Source organism: Wolffia australiana, chromosome 3 (assembly GCF_029677425.1).
Source record: "Wolffia australiana isolate 7733 chromosome 3, ASM2967742v1".
Taxonomy (NCBI): domain Eukaryota; kingdom Viridiplantae; phylum Streptophyta; class Magnoliopsida; order Alismatales; family Araceae; genus Wolffia; species Wolffia australiana.
The window spans coordinates 7,757,103-7,780,058 of record NC_135837.1 but is presented as its reverse complement, the minus strand read 5'-3'; the positions used below and the strand labels follow the sequence as shown (position 1 = coordinate 7,780,058).

The window sequence follows — 22,956 nt, the reverse complement described above, 5'->3', positions numbered from 1 at the left end:
TCTTAAGCTCCATTACCCTTCCCCAAGGGAGTGGAGTATATTAGTCATCCACTGTGCCCACTTCGCCATCACCAGTCATCGTCCAGTCTATGAAGGTAATATAATTAAATTAAAATTTTTTTAATCATTGAAAATTTCCAAACTTACCCCAAAATCCGATGTTCTAAATCTTTTGATTAAAATTATTTTCTAGATTGAATAAAGTTAAAATTTTTATTTTAGTCTTTTTTCATGAAAATTAATTTTGATAAAATATACAAAACCTAAAAGATATTAAAAATCTCTGAAGTCTTAAGGTTATTTTTGGATCAACTTTTTTCTCTTCACATTACTATCTATGGTGAATAATATTTTTTTTTATCAATACAATATGATAACTATTTTAACACCATTTTCTGGTTTGTGTGCCTTCTTCATCATCTAGCTCACTAAATTAAGCTAATATATCAAGATACTGTGTCACTCATTACTCTAGTCTTGGTTATATTACTCAGGTCGTATTTTAGCAAAATAAAAATTATATGGTTATTGAAAGCTCTTCATCTTTTTGTACAGACATTTAGTATTTTTTCAGTCTTTTAAACTTTAATTGTATTATTAAATTGGATCGCTATTAATTAATTTTATTCTCATCTGATTAATATTTAGCATTTCTTATGAGTCATTAAAGGAATATCTTTCAATAAAATCTGCAAAAAAGTATTCTATAAATTTAAATTAAATAGTGCCTATTATTTAGGAAAATAATAAATCAAATATAATGAGTGTTGTCACTCAAATATAAAATTTATATCATTTTGGAGACACCAAAAACTTAATGCCTCATTTTATTGAAGATATATACCTTGAATTATACCCTATGGCAATGTTATTTTGATTATTGAAAGAACCATGATAGAATACTTCGTCACCCATTAGATAGAAAATCTCTGAATAAGTGAATCATATTTTCATTGATCAATATTAATACTAGATAAAATTTACATTCAATTATAAAGTTTTCAATTAAATAAGGTCTAATCAGTATATATAATTAAACTCATTGAATCATGTTACATCACATGAAAATCTGTTTGCTTTTATCATAAACTATTTAAGGTCAAACGCTAAGATGTTATAATCATATTTTAATTTATTTAAAGTTAAATTAAAATGCTAAGATGTTGAAAATGTTTAGAAATAAATTATTTTTGTTTTTTAATATTTCTTAATTTAAATATTCCATTAAGTAATTTATAATATCTATATAATTTTATTTTTAACTGCTATAAAATGTTTCAATCAGTGAAAATCCCTGAAAACAGGAAAAATAAAATATTTGATCATCAATTGTGTCTTTTACACGTTAGATCATCATAATTATCAAATTTAGCGCCAGTTAGTCTTATTATAATATCATCTATCACTGACATTCTTTACAATGATATCAGAAGTTACCTTAAGGGACCTCATCTGAAATAACATGTGAAGACCTATTTTTTCCTGATGGCCTTGATAAATGGCCTACTTCACCTTTATTGTGATATATTATATTGTGTAGGTGGATTGATGAATACTTTCAAAGGACTAGTGTCAATGTCCCATTATTTTCTCTAACCTATAAAATCTGGCATATTTATCTGACACGACATTTGAAGAATTTTTTAAAAAGAAATGTATCCTATATACTATGACATATCTTTTATTGTTTACCATTGTTAGACTATATAAAGGACCTCAACATGATGCCCAAAAATATGATTTATTGTTTTAAATTTCTCCCATTAAAAGCTTCGCTTATTTTTTATTCATCTTTCTTCATGTAAAATTTTTCTTCTTCTTCTAGACTAATACATACCGCATATGGATTTAAAGGAGATTTGATACATACCCCACCTCTTTCTATGAGAACCATTACTTCGTAATTGAAGGCTGAGATTTGCATATTTTCATGTATATTGATTTTGGTGTAGATTTTTCTGAAATGGCTTTTCAAGGTGACTGAGCCATTAAATTAATATTTCTAAGTCAACTTTTTTAAAAAATAATATGAGACCATTGTGGTGTCAAGTAGGGAGTTTTGAAATAACTATCCCTTGACATAATATTCCAGAAATGGAATTTCAAACAAGAATCAAGAAATGTATACTCGGCAATTCCAATGTTCATGAGAATCAAGTCATGTCAAAACTGATAAATGTCCATGGACAGAAAAGAGAGGAGGAACATATGGAAGAAGAAAAGAGATACAGATTGGGAAGATTTGGATTCATTTCTCCTTTCTAGTTCCAGGCCTTCAGCTGCAGCTACTCAAGTCAGGAAAAACTTTTCTTGAAATCAATCTCTATCCTTCTTTCTCATGTTCCCCTTGTACTTATAACTTTTCAGTCTCGCGTGCCCCTTTTCTTTTACGTGTCAACTGGTTTCCACCTTCTCCTTCTAATCTGCCTTCTGTACGTTCTTGAAAAAAATAAATCATAATCACATCCGATGATCCAGAACCACTAACCATGGGCTGTAAAAATAAATATTAATCACACATCAATAATGAATATATTAAAACTAACATTTTTAACAAGACTCTTTCTCTTAATGGAGGTTGGAAAGATCACCAGATGAAGCTCTGTTTGTAATAAATTGAAAGAAAAGGATGAGATAGTGGACTGCAGAGAGAATTTCTGAGAATGTGGAGAAGAGACAGAAAAATTGGGGCAAAAATGAACTAACTTTATTACTGAACAGATGCCCCTTTTATACAAATTTTTCACAGAGAGAGAGAGAGAGGTTAATGCTTTTGTCCAACGATCAAAAATTGACCGTTGGAAAAAGCTGCATAAAAGATTCCTTTTTCAAAAAAGAACTTCCAACAGCTATATTTGTAACTGTTGGAGGCTGGGCCTGATATAAATCAGGCCCAACATATATTAGGTCCTTAATGGACCTAATATATTCCCTAAATGGGCCCCACACTATTGGGCCCTTAATGGGTCCTTAGTGGGCCGTTAATGGGCCCTTATTGGGCCTTTATTTAAATCCATTTTAGCTTAGTTTTTTCATTAGATCCCTAGGATTAGTCTATTACACGTACATGGCCTCAGGCCCATAAGTTAGTAAAATTAGCCCTAACTGGGCCGTGATGATTTAACACCCCCCCCTCAAGTTGGGTATAGATGTTAATCATGCCCAACTTGGACACCAAGGCCTGGAACTATGGTCCTGGGATCCCCTTCGTGAAAATGTCTGCAGTCTGCTCCAAGGTGCGAGTGCACTGTGGGATGATGAAGCCATCATCAATGCTCTGCTTGATGAAGTGTCTAGCCACTCGTGCGTGTTTGGTGCGTTTGTGCTGAACCGGGTTCTTGGCCATGGCGATGGCCGACTTGCTATCTGAAAAAAGAGTCATACCTTTGCCTTGGTATAGATGTAGGTCTTGTAAGATGCCTTTCAACCACATGCCTTCACATACGCCCTTTTTTAAGGCTCGAAGCTCTACTTCAGCACTCGAAAGGGAAACTTCTTTCTGCTTTTTACTGCGCCATGTAACAAGGTTACCTCCAATGAAGCTACAATAGCCGAATGTGGATCGACTGTCCTCGAAGGAACCTGCATAATCAGAGTCAGTAAAAAGAACTACACTAGACTCACCTCCTGATCAAAACAGTAGGCCTTGTCCAATAGAACCCTTGAGGTAGGACAGAATCCGATCTGCTGCTCCTTGATGTGACTCTCGTGGGTCGTTTATGAACTGGCTGAGGGAATTCACAGCAAAAGCTATGTCTGGCCTTGTGTGGTTCAGATAGAGCAACCTGCCAATGAGTCTTTGAAATGATGACTTGTCGATTGGAGCATCTTTGTCATGTTGTTCTGCCTTTAACTTCGCATTGACATCGACTGGAGTAGCTGATGGTCTGCAGTCCAATTTCCCTGTTTCCTTTAGTAAATCCAGGATATACTTATGTTGAGTGAGTAAAATCTCCGATTTTGAATATGCAACTTCAATTCCTAGAAAACATGTCAAAAGCCCTAAAGCTTTGATGTCAAATGATGAGGAAAGATGCTTCTCAAGCCTCTGGACTTCTTCATGGTCATTTCCCGTGATAATGATGTCATCTACATACACTATTAAAACTGCTAATTTTTCCTCCTCACCATGCTTTATAAAGCAGGTGTGATCTCCCTCACTTTGGAGGTATCCAGCTGCGATCATGGCCTTTGAAAACTTACCAAACCAGGCCCTGGGAGAATGTTTAAGTCCATATAACGACTTTCTGAGATGGCATACATCGCCAGCTCTTTTTACTCAAGGAATATCCAGGGGGTGGTGCCATGTATACCTCTTCATCTAAATCTCCATGTAAGAAAGCGTTCTTTACGTCGTACTGGTATAGTTTCCATCTGAGTATTGCTGCAAGGGAAATCAAAACTCTTACCGTATTTAGTTTGGCTACCGGGGCAAATGTCTTATTGTAATCAATACCATAGGACTGTGTGTATCCTTGAGCTACCAGTCGGGCCTTGTACCTAGCAATTGATCCATCCGAGTGATATTTGATAGTGAATACCCATCTGCTGCCTACTACCTTTTTTCCAGCCGGGAGTGGGCCCAACTCCCAAGTACAGTTCCTTTCTAGTGCTTCCATTTCTTCATCCATCGCTTTCTTCCACTCGGGGTAGGTCATAGCTTCTTTGACGCTCTTCGGGACCGATACTGTCATCAATGCTTGAACAACTCTATTATATTCTGGAGATATCCGAATGTAAGAAACATAATTGCTTACTGGATAAAGTTTAGTTTTTGTGCACCTTCGCTCACCTTTGCTGATGGCAATGGACCACCCATTGTTACTTGGATGATCCTCAATAGCAGGGGATATTTCTTCACTTGGAACTTCCTCTGGTGTATGGGATTCCTCCTCCTCAGTCTGACTTGGAGCTGTGCTCTCATCAGGTTCTTGTTTCATTGTGTTCTGGTGATGGAATTCGGTTGGGCTCACCATCCTCAATGCCTGTCTCACTGGAGTCCAGATAGAGATCCGACCTAACTGTTTCATCATGAAACATTCGAAACTCGTCAAATTTAACGTCTGATGAAATGAAGAACCTTATGGAGCTTGGGTGATAACACTTGTAGCCTTTCTGAGTGGTGGAGTATCCTAGAAACACACATTTCATGGCCCTATGGTCCAATTTTCCTGCATGATGTACGTGGACATACATTGTACAACCAAACACCTTGGTTGGCAGATTAGTTCTCAAAGAAACACTTGGAAATTCAGAAGATAAAAGGTCAATAGGTGCATAAAAATTCAATATTTTTGATACTGTCCTATTAATCAGATGGGTGGATGTTGCTACTGCTTCAGCCCAATAATTCTTACGGCAATTTCCCTGGAATAGAAGTGCTCTGGCAGATGACATAATATGCCCAATTTTCCTCTCAGCAAGCCCATTTTGCTGAGGGGTATTCACACAGGATGACTGGTGAATTATTCCATTTGCTTCTATGTATTGATTAACTTCTCCACAGAGGTATTCCCTAGCATTATCGGATCTGAAGTTCTTAACCTTGTTACCAAACTGATTGTGAATCATTTCACAGAACAGAGTAATAATAGATGGGGCTTCAGCCTTAGATTTCAGTAGATATACCCACGTATATCTAGAAAAATCATCCACAAATAGGATGAACCACCGATGATGTGCCAAGCCGGATATGGAGCAAGGTCCCCATACGTCACTATGGACATATTCAAATGTAGAGAGGGCCCTATGATTCGTACTTGGATAGGGTGACCGTTTGTGTTTAGCGAATTGACAACTTTCGCAATTAAGGTGCTCAAACAAAATTCCTTTAAATAATTGAGGATGTGAATGTTTCAAGATATGAAATGAGGGGTGTCCTAGTCTCCTATGGAGAAGGATGACCCGTTCTTCGCTTTGGGCAGCATAGGTCACCTTCTGCTCCCCATCTTTCCTTAGATCGTCTAGCAAGAGAAGCCCTCCTCTCCTGCTAACAGACAAAATCCTCTGCCCGGTGCCCTTTAGACAAAGAAAACATGAAGCAGAGTCTAAAATAAACCGCCACCCCGTATCATCTACCAACTGATTTAAAGACAGAAGATTTGCCTTTAATTCTGGTACATGTAACACTCCTTCCAATCTCTTTCCTTTAATCATGATAGTCCATCTTCCTGCTACTTCTAAGATTCCCCCATTTGCAGTAAATACTTTAAGATCCTTTGTTTCAATCTCATAGGATTGAAACAGTGTCTTGTGAGGTGACATATGGTCTATCACCCCTGAATCTAAAACCCAAGATGCCGAAATTGACGTAGTATTCTTAAATGTAGTAAATGCAAAGTGCTTACCCGACTGTACCAATGATGTGGAGCTCATTTTCTACAAAATCTTGCTTACTTCAGACTGTATCATCTTCTGGATTTTGCTTCGTGCCTCATTTCTTTCAGTAGAGAGAGGTTCCCCCCCCCCCTCACTAGCCACGTAGGCCTTCTTGTGCTGCCCTGGATTCCATGTGCCTTTCCGTATCTGTTCTTCCTTCCACGCCAGCTTCCGGCAGTCCTTTTTGATGTGGCCGGTCTTCCTGCAATATCCACAGACTAGGTCCGAAGTATTACCTTCCTTCGGTGTCGCTTTCTGATGTTGGGGTGCCGGAGATGGCGTAGAGGTATTCTGCGGCTCCTTCTTGGCTAGATGGGCTGCTGTAGTAGGGGTGGGGGCCTCACCATTTTTAGTGCCGAGTTTCTTCCGGCTCTCTGCTCCGTGAAGCTCAGAAATTGCCTCTGCCAATGTAGGGAATCGTTCCCTATGCAGCAGTTGACTCTGTAGAGTCTCATATTCCAAATTCAGACCCATCAGAAACGGAAGGGTTCTGAACTTGACTTCTCTAGTGTAAGAGGGTGAACTCTTATCACCTGTGGGCCAGAGGACATCCTGCTCTCTCCAAATGGCCTTCAGTCGTGCAGAATAGGTGGAGATCGTCAAGCTCTCTTGCTTTAGTGTACGTTCTTGTTCTCGCAGATCATACACTCGAAAATCGCTGTGCATTTGTTCATACGACTTCTTAATTTCCTGCCATAGATCTCGAACGCAGCTGATCAAGAGATAATCATCTCGCTGTTCTTCCTCCATGTTCTTGATCATCCAATTCGTGATGAGAGCCTCTTCAGACTCCTAGACTTCACTACGCGGATCTTCTTCTGCAGGCGCCTCATCAGACAAGTGTCTGCCCAGGTACATCGCCTTGAGGGTTCTCTCAGCGATCGTCACCCATTTTTGGCCGTTAAGGCCATTGTACTTCATGTCCAGATCGGGCAAAACAAGCCTCGTCTGGACTGGGGTGGTGACGAGGGCAGTAACTTGAGCATTTGGAGCTGTGGGAGTAGCCTTGGCTGCCGGAGAAGCCATGGATGAAAGCTCTTCCACTTCCTTTTCTGCTTTTGCCGTCATTCTGGTTCTGGTTTTGCCACCCATAAAAAAATAAGAGTAGATTCTCACCAAAAAGGAAGGGGCCTGCCTCTTGGATTAAGAGCAGGGAATTCCAGCTGCTGAAGATGCACTAACTCAGGGAGAAATCCTCAGAGAAAGCCACCCACAATTGACGTCCTGCTTCGTGATGGAAGACAGGGGAAGAAACTACAAAGGAGCACTTGGATCAGGGAGATAACTCTCTCTGAGAAGCCTCCAACCACACTGCACTCTTGAATTCTGCTGAATTCAGGATCGGAAATGCTTTGATACGATGTAATAAATTGAAAGAAAAGGATGAGATAGTGGACTGCAGAGAGAATTTCTGAGAATGTGGAGAAGAGACAGAAAAATTGGGGCAAAAATGAACTAACTTTATTACTGAACAGATGCCCCTTTTATACAAATTTTTCACAGAGAGAGAGAGAGGTTAATGCTTTTGTCCAAATTGACCGTTGGAAAAAGCTGCATAAAAGATTCCTTTTTCAAAAAAGAACTTCCAACAGCTACATTTGTAACTGTTGGAGGCTGGGCCTGATATAAATCAGGCCCAACATATATTAGGTCCTTAATGGACCTAATATATTCCCTAAATGGGCCCCACACTATTGGGCCCTTAATGGGTCCTTAGTGGGCCGTTAATGGGCCCTTATTGGGCCTTTATTTAAATCCATTTTAGCTTAGTTTTTTCATTAGATCCCTAGGATTAGTCTATTACACGTACATGGCCTCAGGCCCATAAGTTAGTAAAATTAGCCCTAACTGGGCCGTGATGATTTAACACCCCCCCCTCAAGTTGGGTATAGATGTTAATCATGCCCAACTTGGACACCAAGGCCTGGAACTGTGGTCCTGGGATCCCCTTCGTGAAAATGTCTGCAGTCTGCTCCAAGGTGCGAGTGTACTGTGGGATGATGAAGCCATCATCAATGCTCTGCACGTACATGGCCTCAGGCCCATAAGTTAGTAAAATTAGCCCTAACTGGGCCGTGATGATCTAACATTGTTGTGTCTGGAAGTATTCAAATATCGCTGGCAGAGATAGAGTTTTGAGGGACTCGTGTCTTTGTTTCATCACGTGTTGCACAATGTGCTATGTTGGCTACAGGGTTATGCAAAAAGGTACAATGACAGCCATAGAAAACTCCCTCGAGTGATATTCAGCTGACCCAGATTGAAGTTTGGTGCAATTTTGAACTCACACTCAACTGACACCACTGGCCCTCATCACCAGGTATCCCCTACAAGAAGGCCAAGCCGCTGAAAAAAACAAGAAACTTGAAAAGGTTTCTGCTAGAAATCATGGACTCAACACAACTCCAAAAGCAACTCATCGTAATCCTCATACTCATTGTTGATTCTCATTCCTCTGTATAGGCTCTGCAGCAGTAAGATCAACTCTCTGTGGCAATGGTGAGATAGCTGATCCACAAAAAAGGTGGTGGAGGCAACAGCAGCACCGCCGCCAACCTCAACAGAGCTCCATCCCGGAGTCTTCTTCAATCCCATTACCTTCATCTTTTTCCATGTTTCTACCACCCCATCCCACCTCCCAGCAGCAGCAAATCCGTGGACCATCTGAACATAACTAGCAGCATTGGCTGGCTCCAGGGCCATGATCTCCCCAGCTACCTCTTCCGCAAGTGCTTTATCCCCATGAATTCTGCATGAATCAAGGAGAATTCCAAGAACTTCTGGCGAGTGTCGCCTCAGCGACGCTACATCTGCGGCCTCTCTCAGCATCCCCTTCCGACCCAAGAGATCAACAATGCAAGCCACGTGTTCCATCTCTCGCAACTCCTCTCCCATCAACATGAAGATGCGGAGCCCGTCATCGACAAGCCCTGCATGGCTGCATGCCATGAGCACTGCCAGGAAAACTACCTTGTTGGGCCGGATCCCGGCGGAGAGGGCGGAGGAGAAGAGCTCCACTGCGGCCTCCCCCTGACCATGAATGCCGTACCCAGCAATCATTGAACTCCATAGAACCAGATCTCTCTCTTCAATTCCCACTAAGTTGAAGCACCGCCGAGCAAGCACAAGCTCTCCACACTTGCTGTACATGTCCACCAATGATGTCGATACAGCCACGGATTGTATGTTTCTCATGATGAATCCATGCAAGGATCTGCCATGGCGCAATGAACCCACGGATGAAGAGCCCTTGAGCAGGAGAAGTAAGGTGATGGCGTCGGGCACGAGTCTGGCCTCCATCATCTTCCTTGCTGTTGCCATGGCCATGTGGATGTCCCCATGCTGGGAAAATCCAGAGATCATGGAATTCCAAGAAACTAAGTCCTTTTCCTTCATGGAAGAGAAGAGGAGCCGGGCTTGACGAAGGCAGCCGCACTTGGCATACATTGCAAGGAGAGAATTATGCGCTGGGAGGTCTGTGGGTATGTTCCTGCGGAGGACGTAGCCGTGTAGCGAGGCGCCAATCTTGAGGGTGCAGAGCTGCGAGCAGACTGCAAAAAGACTGGCTATGGTGGCTGAGCTGAGAAATTCCGGGCCCAAAGTGAGTGACCTGGGAAGCAGCCTCAAGGCTTCATCAGCTCTGTTGTTCTGCACCAGCCCAGAAATCAAGCTAGCCATGAAAACAGAGTCCTTCTTGGCGGAGAGATCGCAGACGCGCAAGCCATCCCAGACATTCCTTTGCTTCATGTACATGTTCATCAGGGATGTCTCCACCAGCTCATCCATGCTGATGCCAGAGACGATGATCTGCGCATGGATTGATCTCCCCAAAAAGCAAAGACCATGACGACGACAACGACGACGACGACGATGATGATGATGATGATGAGCATGAAGATGATCCGCAGAGGCCGCAACGCAGGAGACCAGAGAGGAGAAAGTCTGACGATCTGGATCCAAGCGGGACAAAGCTCTCATATGCGTAAACAAACTTAGAGTCTCTTGCACCAATCCTAAGCGAGAGTAACCAGAAATCAAGGTGTTCCAAGAGACAAGGTCTCTATCAGGCATTTCATCGAACAGAATTCTGGCATAATTCGGCGACCCACACTTAAAGTAAACGTTGATGATAGAGTTCCTCACCATTAGATCTCTCTCAAAGCCGATCTTCAAGGCAAATCCATGCAAGCAGATAAGTTGGGACGAGTCTCTCACACCGGCGAGAAGTCCCAAGAAGGTAACGAAGTTGCCTTCCACCATTCTACGTCGCATATCGTTGAAAGCGGCGATGGCGGAGTTGGAGTCGCCGGAGTTGGAGTGGGCGGCGATGAAGGAAGACCAGGCGACGAGGCTCGAAGAAAGCGAGGTGGGTGCTGCCCAAGTAGACAAATTTCTCGTACCCATTGACGAGAGAAGTCGTAGATCAAACGTTGAGTGCTCGCCGGCGACGATGGCGCGCTGGTTGATCGAATCTGCAACCAGTTCATCGCCCAGACGGCGGGAGCTTTAATGGGCTCTGTCCAGTTCAAATGAAAGGATTTGAACTGAAACTATAACGGCCTTTGGCAGCTAAATTTTTACATTATACCGATATAAGATCATCAAGGCAACTATGAATTTTTATTTAAATGCACATTTGAATTGGTAAAAATTTAGACAAATTTTTAAGTTTTCTAATAAATAGATTAAAATTTTTGTCATCGGTAAAAGTCATCCGTCATTACCGTCGTTTCGCCCGTCATTTTCATCATCCGTCATTCGTAACGAATGACGGATGACTAATGACGTATGACGGAAATCCAACCGTTTAGTCATCCGTCTGTCACTACGGACGATGACGGATGACGAAATAAGTAGGATAGGACATTTAGGACAGAGAACCGGTTTGATCGGACCGAACCGGGACCGTAGGTCCTCCATTTGAGGGCGAACCATAAGTATATTATTTGGTATTTATTTAATATGTTTTATAAATTTCTAAAAATATCAAATACAACTCAACGGAGAGGTTTCTATTGAGCCCAGCGTAGACGCCATCTATGGGCACCCACTTGATGTAGGGGATATTTAACATTATTGTGAATATAAATTTTCTACTTTGACTTTGACATTGACTAGTCAACCTGGCCAGACCGAGATCGGTCCGGACCGGACCGAGACCTAGCAAGAAGGGACCGAAACCAGACCGAAGTTTGGGTAAGGTGTAGGTCTTTTTTAGAAACCCAGACCGGACCGGGATCATCAAACCCGAAGTATAAGGCCCGGTTTTGCGTAAAAAGGTGTTACCCATATACTCATTAAGAGAATAGACGGATAGGATTCAATCTAGGATTACACATAGATAGGATTAAATCTAGTGGTCTGGATTCAGTCTAGACAGGATCAAATCTAGCTGTTAAGATTTCACATAGATAGGATTAAATCGAACGGCTGAAGTTTGTCTTAATCTAGCCGTTACGTTAGTTATAAAGGCTAGGATTAAGTCCTACATGACAAACTATTCTACAGTAATATAAATACTAACCCAGATGTAACAAGTTCTTTATGGATTAATACAATGATCCTAATTGCCTAAGTCTCTCACTTTCTCTTCCCTTTCTATAACTTCTTCTTGTTCTTCTTAATCTTCGCATGCAACGATTTGGGTTTGACGTCTCCATCACCCTCAAATTCTTACATTACTAGCGGTATCCATATCCAATATCTGTTATGAGATATTGCAATTATAGTGCACGGATGCGGACGGGATGGTAATTTTATCCGTGGACAAAAAAAGTTCCATCCCGGAGTCAAGATGATTGATGGGACGGAGGATCGTATGATGGTCCCGTCCAGGGTCTTGGACAGCGGATGGGATGGTTTCTGCGTCCTGCAAGAGTCATGTATCTGCCTGAGAGCTCTAGCTGGAATTCTATAAGTGCTGTGCCACGTGTCCCATTCAGAGTGGCCTAATGCACTACTTCGTCCTGGACATGGGTTGGGACGAGAATGACTTGGATGGGATGGTTTTTGGAGACGATGATTCGGAGGAACTTCTAAAAATTGGGATGTAGGATGGGATGATATTCATCATGTCTCATCCTTCGTCCCCTCCTGGACTATCATGCACAATAATTGTGGTATCCATTATCTGATATCAGTAACAGATATCGCTAACAGAATACAATTTTAGGGAGGAAAACGGATAACTATAACAGATATTGTAAAGCAGATAACAAGTGTGGATACCGATATCGTTAAGCTGGACCATGATAACGATTAAGGAATTATATAGTTTTCGATAACCGATTACATTAACCCTCTCTCCGCCCTCTCTCTCTCTATATCTATCTATCTCTATCTCTGTATATCCCTCTCTCTATGAGGCTTGTTCTCCATTTCTCTGACTCTCCTTCACTCTCTCCCTCTCTCTGTCTCTGTCTCTGTCTCTCTCTTTGTCTCTCTCTCTTTGTCTCTCTCTCTCTATCTCTCTCTCTGTGTGTCTCTCTCTATGTCTTTCTCTCTGTCTCTCTCTCCCTGTCTCTCTCTGTGTGTGTCTCTCTCTATGTCTGTCTGTCTCTCTGTCTCTCTGTCTCTCTCTCCCTGTCTCTCTCTGTGTGTCTCTCTCTCTATGTCTGTCTGTCTCTCTGTCTCTCTCCCTGTCTCTCTCTATGTCTGTCGGTCTCTCTGTCTCTCTGTGTGTGTGTCTCTCTCTATGTCTGTCTGTCTCTCTGTCTCTCTCCCTGTCTCTCTCTATGTCTGTCTGTCTCTCTCTCTCTATCTCTCTCTCTCTCTCTGTCTCTCTCTATGTCTGTCTGTCTGTCTCTCTCTCTCTATGTATGTCTGTCTCTCTCTCTATGTATGTCTGTCTCTCTCTATCTCTCTCTCTATGTCTGTCTGTCTGTCTCTCTCTCTATGTCTGTCTGTCTCTCTCTCTCTCTATGTCTTTCTGTCTCTCTATCTCTCTCTCTCTCTGTTTCTCTCTCTCTCTCTCTTGTCTCTCTCTCTGTCTCTCTCTCTGTCTCTCTTTGTGTGTCTCTCTCTATGATAATAGTAGTGAATACTATGATGTTATATCATTAATATTATTCTTCATCTGTATCAGTTCAGGATATTGGGCATCAAAACAGAAAAGCCTCCAAATTTGAGAAATGCTCTTGGATAATGGATACAAAACGGATAACATATGAAAAAAATAATGTTCTCCGTTATCATAATGTGATTATAGATTACAGATAATGAATATGTAATTATTAATAATGAATAAAATCAAAATGAAACAACTTTCGATGTCGCTATCCGACATCCATTCTCATATTTGTTATCTGAACGGTAGCACCCTACTGGGTAAGGTTAGGGTCCCAAGGTAGCGAAATTCCTTCTAGCGCTAGTTCCAACTCGTGTTAATACAAGGCTCAGTCCTATGCAAGTTCAAGGTATTGAAGCTATAACTATGATGGCCCTAAGGTAGCAAAATTCCTTGATGGGATATTTCCAACTCGTGCAAATATAAGACCCAGGACTGGTTAAGTTTAAGTTCCCAAAGTTGCAACTATAATGCGTCTAAGTTAGTGAAATTCATTGTCAGGATAGTTCAAACTCGGGTGAATATAAGACACCAGCTTGGGGTAAGTTCAAGGTCTTTAAGCCGGAACTACGACAGTCGTAAGATGGTGAAATTCTTTGATGTCCTGCATGAATATAAGGGCCCGGCCTGGGTAAGTCTGAGGTCCCGGAGTTGTAACTATAATGGGCCTAAGGTAGTGAAATTCATTGTCGGGATAGATTAAACTCACGTAAATATAAGACTCAGGCCAGGGTAAGTTCAAGGTCTTGAAGCCATAACTATAATGATCCTAAGGTAGCAAAGTTCCTTGTGGAGATAGTTCAAACTCATGCGGATATACGGCCAAGCCTGGGTAAGTTCAAGGTCCCAAAATTGTAACTGTGACGGTCAGAGTTACAAACCCTACCCATTTTGCATTTTGGGGGGCTGTACCTATGATGGTCCTAAGGTAGGAAAATTCCTTGTTGGGTATATTCCAATCCACACAAAAGGCGTAAAGGTCTAGACACTCTCTCAAACAGAGAGGCTCGACAAGATAAACATGTGTGAAGATGTGGGCTTCTTGCAGCTCTTAGTATCACTCATGTTTGGGGATTTGGTCTGACCCGATCTGATCCATGGATGGGTCCTAAGGTAACAAAATTCCTTTTCAAAATAGTTCCAATCCGGATGAATGTTGGGCCGAGGCCAGAATATGTTTAATGTACTGAAGCCTTTACTATCCAACAATAGGAAATTTTTTGGTCAGCTTAGTTCCAACCCCCATGAAAGTCTCTAAAAGAAAGGCTCAGTGAGACAGATATGTCTATGAAGGTGCAAACTACCTCCAAGTGTCAACTTCACTGGTGTGTTTGGAGATTATGTCTGTCTCAGTCTAACTGGAGGGCCCACCAAGATGCATAGGTGGCTTGATTTAATTAATGGTCAACAGTTGACTAAGGTCTCAGGACACTGTTCCTAGATAGGCACAGGTCAACAATTATTTCCAGATCAAACCAGTTAAGCCCATCGTTGATTATTCATTCCTAGAACCAAGTTGAAGACGAGACTCGCATACCCAAGCCAAATTTATACCTGGTAAACTCTCCTCTTAAATGGGCCACAGACCGTTTGAAAATAACTTGCCAAAAAAATATAACCAAGTTTGGGGATTATTGGCTCTCAGCATCAAAAGCATATTCTATCCCACTAGGGTTTAAAGTTGTATGGAACAATGTAGAATGGCTCATTCAGGAGGACTATTTTCCCCTTATGTGGTGTGGAGATCCTTTTCAGTAGAGAAAGAAGGTAAGTGTCCACATATACTCAAAAAGTTAACAACTAAATCATAGGACAATCCTATATAAATGTGTGGCTCAAAGTAATGTGTAAGCCCACCGTTGACTTTAAGAGTCTGGGTCCAAGTAAAATATGAGACAGGTGACCTGAGCCAGGTTAATTCTTGGTCAACTTTCACTCATTTCAGAAGCCCATGTCAAATGTAAAACTAGTTCTATCTCAGGTCAACGCGTGTTGACTTCAGAGGAGGATAAAAGTCAACTGTTCTTAGTGGTCGTTGACTGTGGAAACTCTATGAATAAAAATGAGGGATAATAAGGCAAATATGTAGTTCATTAAGGTCAAAATACAGCAAAAAATTGTTGACTTGCACCGCCCTCCTCAGCGTGCCGGACCAATGGCTTCATTCCCAATAAGACATGATGACTAGTCAACACTGGTGGGCCCTCCATTGTTGACTAGGCTGGAAAGGCAGGTTCGATGCTGGGCCCTGCGGTCGCCGGCATCCGAAAGACAAGGCGTTAACCCTATCAATGCAAGAAATAAATAATAAATAATTTGCAGAAAAAATTCCCAGAATAAATCAAGAAAGAATCACCAGAGAATTGAAAATTAATACATGAGAATTTAGAGAAAAAAATCAAGGCAAAAAGGTTTAAATGATGATGAGCAGTCGATGCAGAGGAGAAATAGTTGGTCATCACCAATCATAAATGCTACTGATAATAAATTATTGGTGGATACAAAATTCACAAAAAGTTAGTAAGGTAATTTCCACAGGATGCAAATTTAAATCGCACGGACAGAATCGCGATAAATGGTATAAAAGAGAGGAGAATCATTTAAAAAGAATAAAAAAGGATTTTCGCAAAAATTGAAATCGTCCACAACATAGGAAATAAAAGAATCGTCAGAAAAAAATATGGTCATTAAATAGTGGAGAAAAAAAAGAAAAATATGGTCATTATTTGCACAATGTTGGGTTTATGCAGAAAAAGAAAATGGTCAAAAGCGATAATAAATCCAGATGGCATTATATTGGTAGATAGAAACTCCATAAAAACGAGGAAGAAAATAATTTCCAGGAAAACGCAATTCTCTACAGAGGATGGACCCGTACGGTGAAAACAGCAATAATCTACTATATGTGCATTAGAAAAAAAAAATTGAGGGGAAATTCTAAAACGGAGCAAGAATAAAAAAATCAAGAAATTCTTAAACGAAAGGATTAAGTAGATGTCCCGCTTGTCATGCAAGGGATGGATAGTTAAACTGAAAATAATTACAAAGGATTATTAGAGCAGATAATTTATTAGAACAGATAACTTAAAAAGCTTTCCCGAAAAAAGGTAAGAACGTAACTTTGCAGGAAAATAAAATTTTCAAGGATGGAATTCATGATTTTTTTGCAGGAAAAAACTTGATCAAAGGTTTATGCAGAGGATAGAATGGTAGAGAGAGAATGATAACGAGAAATTATTCAAGCAGACGATAAATGTAGCTAGAAAGAAAAAACAGCCGAAAATTTGCCCTAAAAATAAAAAAGTTTTCACCATTCGGAGATAATTCAATAAAAAAACATGACAAAAAAAGTGGCTCAGTAGAGAGTTAATGGCTACGAGAACAAGGAATGTAAAATATGTAAAAATGATATCGACGAAATATGCAAAAAAGAGAGAAAAAATTTTCCAAGCAAACTGAAGTATTTCCATGAAAAAGTTCACGGATACTTGATTGTTCTTCATGCAACAGAACTCAAGTTTATTCAGTAAATATTTACAGTCGTTTCAAAAGCTTAATTAAAAAGCTACGTCGTTTCGGGCATAAATCACAGAAGAAGTAAATAAAAATCTATAAAAGAGCAGAAACATTATTGCAAAATTATCATTTCCCAATCCAAGATATCGCCATCACCGATTCTGGAAATCGCTGCCCACATATTAAGCATGTATCCAGCAAAATTAAATCAATATTAACAACTAAACTTCCAGAAGACGGATACCCTAAGTTCTTGGGTTTGGGACAATGACAAATGAAGAAATCAAAATAAGAAAAAATGAGAAATGGGCAATGCCCACGCTAATTTCTCTCCATAATGCCCCCTGAAGATATTGCAGAAGAACAAAGACACTACCGAAAATTGAAACCGCGAAGAACAGCCACATGCGCGTGAAAAAAAACGAAATGAAAGATCTAAAACGACGATTCCACGACCCATCAGCCTGTTCTTCACGAAATCAACAGAAAACCAGAACAACCCATCAACTGACCTGCTAACTCTTCGATGGGCGGCCGATTCGAGCAGCCACCCACCATCTAAAAACGAGATTAACGCCATGCCAAACACTCAAGACGAACTTTTTTGGCGATTTTACCCGTTTTGAGGATCACCCACTATCTAAAAATTGTTCTTGAGGCCTTGAACTGAGAGGGGGAGGTTAAAGGAAACCCAGGATAGTTTATTCCTTGCAGTACTCTCTTGCCCTTGTCTTCTGCAGTGACTGGTTTTGTTCTCTTCTTCTATCAACGCTAGAAGAGGGTACTGAGCGCGAATCCCCACGGCATTTGTCTGCATAGCGCAGAGACAGCAGACCTTTTGAAAATCCCACCCTTTGTTATTTTGTCTTCCAAGACAATTCCTCCCCACTTTTCCCACTTGGCCACCACTCAGGTAGGCTTCCTCAATGGAATAAATGTTCTTTTTTTGTTTGATAATCAAGGTATAAATAGTTTGGGTAATCTTGTATCTGGCTGTATTATTCCAATTTTATAAAAAGTAATAAACAAGTCAGTACATGTTAAGATTAAGGTAATCTCTTGATGAAATCTTTTATCCAAGAAATGTACTACAACACAAATTATACGTCAATGGAGAAAATTGTGTTATACGAAAATAAGGGTTCTACCTTCAAGTGAGATGACTTATAAATTGTATTCAAGATGCACACTTTTCGTGCCTTGAAGGTTAACTCAACTTATCAAGGCACTCCGACATTTAATATTTAGATCAATCTTAAGAATTTAATCATAGTTTTGGTGAAACAGTTTACTTTTGGTTAGACATCTTCTATGATTTCAGAAATAAAATAATAAATGAAGGAATTAAAAACTTAGGAAACCACTTCTTTTCGGATGATGGCATAATGATGTCATCAGTACAAGGACAGATAGAATTATTACAACCCAACATTGTGCAAATAAGAAATCTATTTTTAAAGGTTTAGCAAACTTCACTGCAATAATGTATTTCATATTATGATGTTAAACAAATTTGGAACACTTGTACCTAATCTATCAATTATAAAAGGACATGTTTTGCTAAACTAAAAACAAAACATGAGTTGTCTCTTTAAAAATTTATGGTGGGGGTGTACATAAAGAATTTAGTCTTATTAGACTCTTCATTCAGTGAATTGGACAATCATCCTTGACATGAACTAGCTTGGCACCTAGTGGGAGTAAACTTTGTCACCATTGGTATTATGCTAGGATCGCTTAGAGATTGGTCTCTAAGGTGAATAATGACATGAAAGGAAACATGAATTAGAATACTAGAAATGGATGAACAGTAATATAAATGAGGCAATAATAACTTTATTGTTGTGTTTCAATGTACAATGTTGTATGAAATGATGAAAAATTCAATGTGCTTTGCTTGCAGATGCATCACTAGACTTCTTAAATGTATGTATAATCTATTATTTTATCAAATGTATTTCTTCAAGTACAATAAAGTGTCAGTCACTACTTGATACATTCATTTCCAACCATTTTAATTCCTTATAAACTATCTTTCTCAAATTTGCTCATAATCTATTCTTAGAATTCTAGGCACACTCATGTCAAAGTTTTTTGTTGTTTTTTATATTTTATGTGGGCAACAAGATATACCTTTGAGGTTTGTTTGACTTATATTCCTTAAAGTGAATCAATCCCCCATAGTGTGATAATTTCAAAATATCATCTAACCACAATGGAGAAGTGATAATCAAATACTAAATCAAAATCTCAATGTTCATCTTTATTCCCATCGGGCAGTTATAGTCATGGTAGCTGTAGTTAAATAGGAAAGTGTATCAATGTCTGAACCCACAGTAAACATATGATAAGCCTAGTACATTATTTAAAGTGGATTTATTTCCTATCCCTGTGATTATGTGGACTTTTAGATGATTATAAAATAATCCTACTTGCCTGATTACACCATATTTCTTGAATCGATATCATAAATTTTCCATGTTTATTTTCAATCAAATGATTCTACATGTGAGTTATCGAGAATCACATTATTAAAATTATTTTTGGAATTCTATTCTGATTTTTTCTGGTTTTTTTCATTTCATGGAATTTAATGACATAATGTTTATAAAGAGAATAGTTTTCTAACTCAGAACATATTTTAGACCTTTATGATATTAAATTCTTTAAATGAAATAATGTTCTAAACAAGAATTTATTCTGTGATAAAGTATTATCAAATTTTAAATTTAAATATTTCTGCTAATTATTTTTTTGAATTGAAATATTTTTGTGGAATAGTTGAAGTGGTTAGATAAATTCTTCTCGGTTTCAAAACTTTTTGTGCCACACTGGAAATCCAGCAGAGTGTTCAACTTAAAACCAGCCGAATTTTTGTGCCACACTGGAAATCCAGCAGAGTGTTCAACTTAAAACCAGCTGAATTTTTGTGCCACACTTGGATCAAAGAGGAGAGAGAAAATTAGATGAATCAAAATGAGTCAACTTAAAATCGCAACATCCAATGATTCAAAATGGGTTTTAGGCATGAATTTTCAGGGTAGGTTATTTTCTCTCACCTTTATTTATACATACCATCCATATGTTCCTGCATAAATGTCTCATGAGCTCAAATTTGTGGTGTTTAATTATTTTTGTGGCTCAAGAAAACCAATAATAATTTTTGAACCTTAGCCTCTATAAGAATTTGACTAGTTAGTAATGATCAAGGGTCGTCTTCACAGGGAGCATAAATTAGAGCTTAAAATGGCTTTATGTATGGTAAATAGGGGATGGGAGGAGATGTTTATTAGTTAAGAATATGATGAGATGAGAAATATGATAAGGGAATATAGCCATGTATGGAATCAAAGGGATACATGGGTGTGATGGATATCAAGTGGACATCAAGCCAATACCACTTTGATGTTATTTTAATTTCATTGAAAAAATATTTATTAATTATTATTCTCAGGTGATAGTGATAATGAAGTCTTTAAATATGCATAATGATTTAGTGACTTATGTTAATATCATGTTACAATGATCGCTAATCTCATATTCCAAATATTTCTATTGAACGGATACTCAAGAAGGACAAAAAACTATTCAGAAAGATTATCACTATCTGATCCTACTTATATCATAACTATGGCTGAAATTGCGACCATTCACTTAAAGACCCTAATAAAAATGGTTTGTTCTCTTTAGGGAAAGAATTTGCTAAATTTATTCCTTCTAATTCTTTAATGAAGTGATACCTAGATGTATATATGATTGTTTCATTTCACGAACATATGAGTGGTTCTTTGACTTGAGACACCAAAGACATATTGTGCACAGAAGACTATATTTTATTATAGCGTATGAGTGTTTGGTCACAAGATTTAAATAACTCTTAACTCAAGTGTCGCAAAAAATGAAAAAAAGTGATCGAATGGTCAAGATACGATCATCAGACCTTGGTCTATGAGGATATGTACTGAGATTGGAAACATGAATGTCTTGAAGAAACTCACACATGGAGCAAGTAAAGCATGGAAGGTTCCACACAAGGTGACAAGATCACAAATGAGTTTTTTTAGTTCAATATTGTTTCATTTATCTTGGTTATGGTAATTTGACATGTCTGAAAGATCAATAAATCCATGTGAAAACCCAATTGTGGCATCATAAACAGGTTGGATCTCCACGTACTATTCTCTAAGTCTTCTTGAAGCGCTTGTATATCCACAAACCATGAGACACTATTCTTGGTTGAATGAGAAAATAAGAAAAAATAAAAGAGGGGGGGTCGCCTAGCTCTGTCGAGATTGATTACCTCAAATGGGCGTTCCTCCCTTATGTACACTTGAGATTTTCACCAAAATCCATTAAGTAAAAGTATATCCAATAATGCCCCTATTATCTTGTGTGCGCAACTTCTAGGCTCATGTATCATTCTAGTTAATACCTTTAGTGGCTCAAAATCATTTATTATCTAACCTTATTAATTAATTATATCAACATATAAATTAATTAACAAAGGATTGATTCAACCTACTCAATAAGTTGAATCAATATCAGGTCAATTTAGGAGTATTATGGGGTGTCAAGCGATACCTCGTGCTCTAGAAGATACGTAGTACTATTTGAACTCGCTAGATGCTACATGGTAGTCATCAGTTACCGTTTATGTATAATACTTCATCCACATGATACTCCTAAATGATTTAGTGTATAGTTAATTGTTAAACCCTATTCCATCATTCGGTTACCAATGATGCATAACTGGGGTTAGTGGATAACACCTTCTCTAATATCCCTCACTACCTTAGCTAAGGATTTAACTACATCACATTCCTTGAGTCAGTCTCCTCTTATGCCAAGGGCGTATAATCTCTTGTTGACCATACAATCCCCCATGTGTGTTTCTTACAAAATATCAGAGCTAAGACTTGTGTGAATCCATGGTTAGAGATGTGTAAGCTAAAGTCAAAACAGATTTGTCCATTCTGTGAGATGTTGTTGGTGTCTCAAGTCCACAAGTCACAAATACAACTATGACATGAATCGACCTTATTGACAGTTTTCTATACAGATTAATTCAGTGATTTATACAGATTAATTCAGTAAAATCTTTCTCCATAGAACACCCATCACTTGTCCTTAGTGTCACCACACTATCGGCCACATGATCAGGCACACTTATTGTATAATTAGGATCACACAGTGTTATTCCATCTAGATAATTGATGTCCATCTCAACTATCCATCAAATATGAATATTTACAATACATGTTTTAAAGACTGGTGATAAATTTATTACGATCCCATCGCAATTCACTAGTTCATCACATGCATTCATGGACTTCATTATAAACATCATACATGAATAGAATGAATAAATATTTCTTTCAATGCACTTAAATAAGCATGGTGATGTGATTGGCTTGAGGGCCACATAATATCTGTCATTGTTGTCAATTTTGGGGGATATATCCTTCATGTTAGGAATATCATTCCTAGTTTCACACATATATCATTAATAAGATGACAAAATTTCTAATAATTATCAGAATTTGATATGAACATAATAATTTAACAACTAAATTTATCATATTCTATCTAGATTAATCAAATATTTTTGAATTACATATTAAACATCATTTAATGCACATTTAAGGCATTTAGCTAGCCCTACTTGACTTCTATGTCAAGTAATTTTATTACTCATGAATATTTTTAGGCCGCGTCAAAGGAAAAAATTACATGAGATAAATGTGATGATGATGAAAAGGCTGGAACATTCCATGTGATTTTTAAAGTTATTTATTTGGTCTATTAGGCCAACTTGGATGAATTTCAGTTTTGAGCTTTAAAGGAGTAGTTAGCATTATGGATCCCTCCAAAATTCTCTCCAAGTTTTATTTAAAGAAGTATCATGGAATTAAAATGATGCAACATAAGATATTTAAATTAAACTAATGAGAAAAGTGGAAGAAGTGGAAAAAATAAATATAAGAAATGAGGGCTTG

General features: G+C 38.8%; 1 protein-coding gene and 1 long non-coding RNA gene across 2 annotated transcripts; both read right to left on the bottom strand.

The window, feature by feature from the left end:
* Positions 1 to 8,772: 8,772 nt before the first annotated feature.
* Positions 8,773 to 10,638, bottom strand: LOC144701399 (Tetratricopeptide repeat (TPR)-like superfamily protein). The gene has a single exon (XM_078573215.1). The coding sequence runs from the start codon at positions 10,636 to 10,638 to the stop codon at positions 8,773 to 8,775; it is 1,866 nt and encodes a 621-aa protein (XP_078429341.1).
* A 4,859-nt stretch (positions 10,639 to 15,497) lies between these two features.
* LOC144701495 (uncharacterized) lies at positions 15,498 to 17,855 on the bottom strand. The gene is made up of 2 exons (XR_013581011.1): positions 17,473 to 17,855; positions 15,498 to 15,729 (listed from the first exon to the last, which is right to left on the bottom strand). It is a non-coding gene; the product is annotated as an uncharacterized LOC144701495 (long non-coding RNA).
* Positions 17,856 to 22,956: the final 5,101 nt, after the last annotated feature.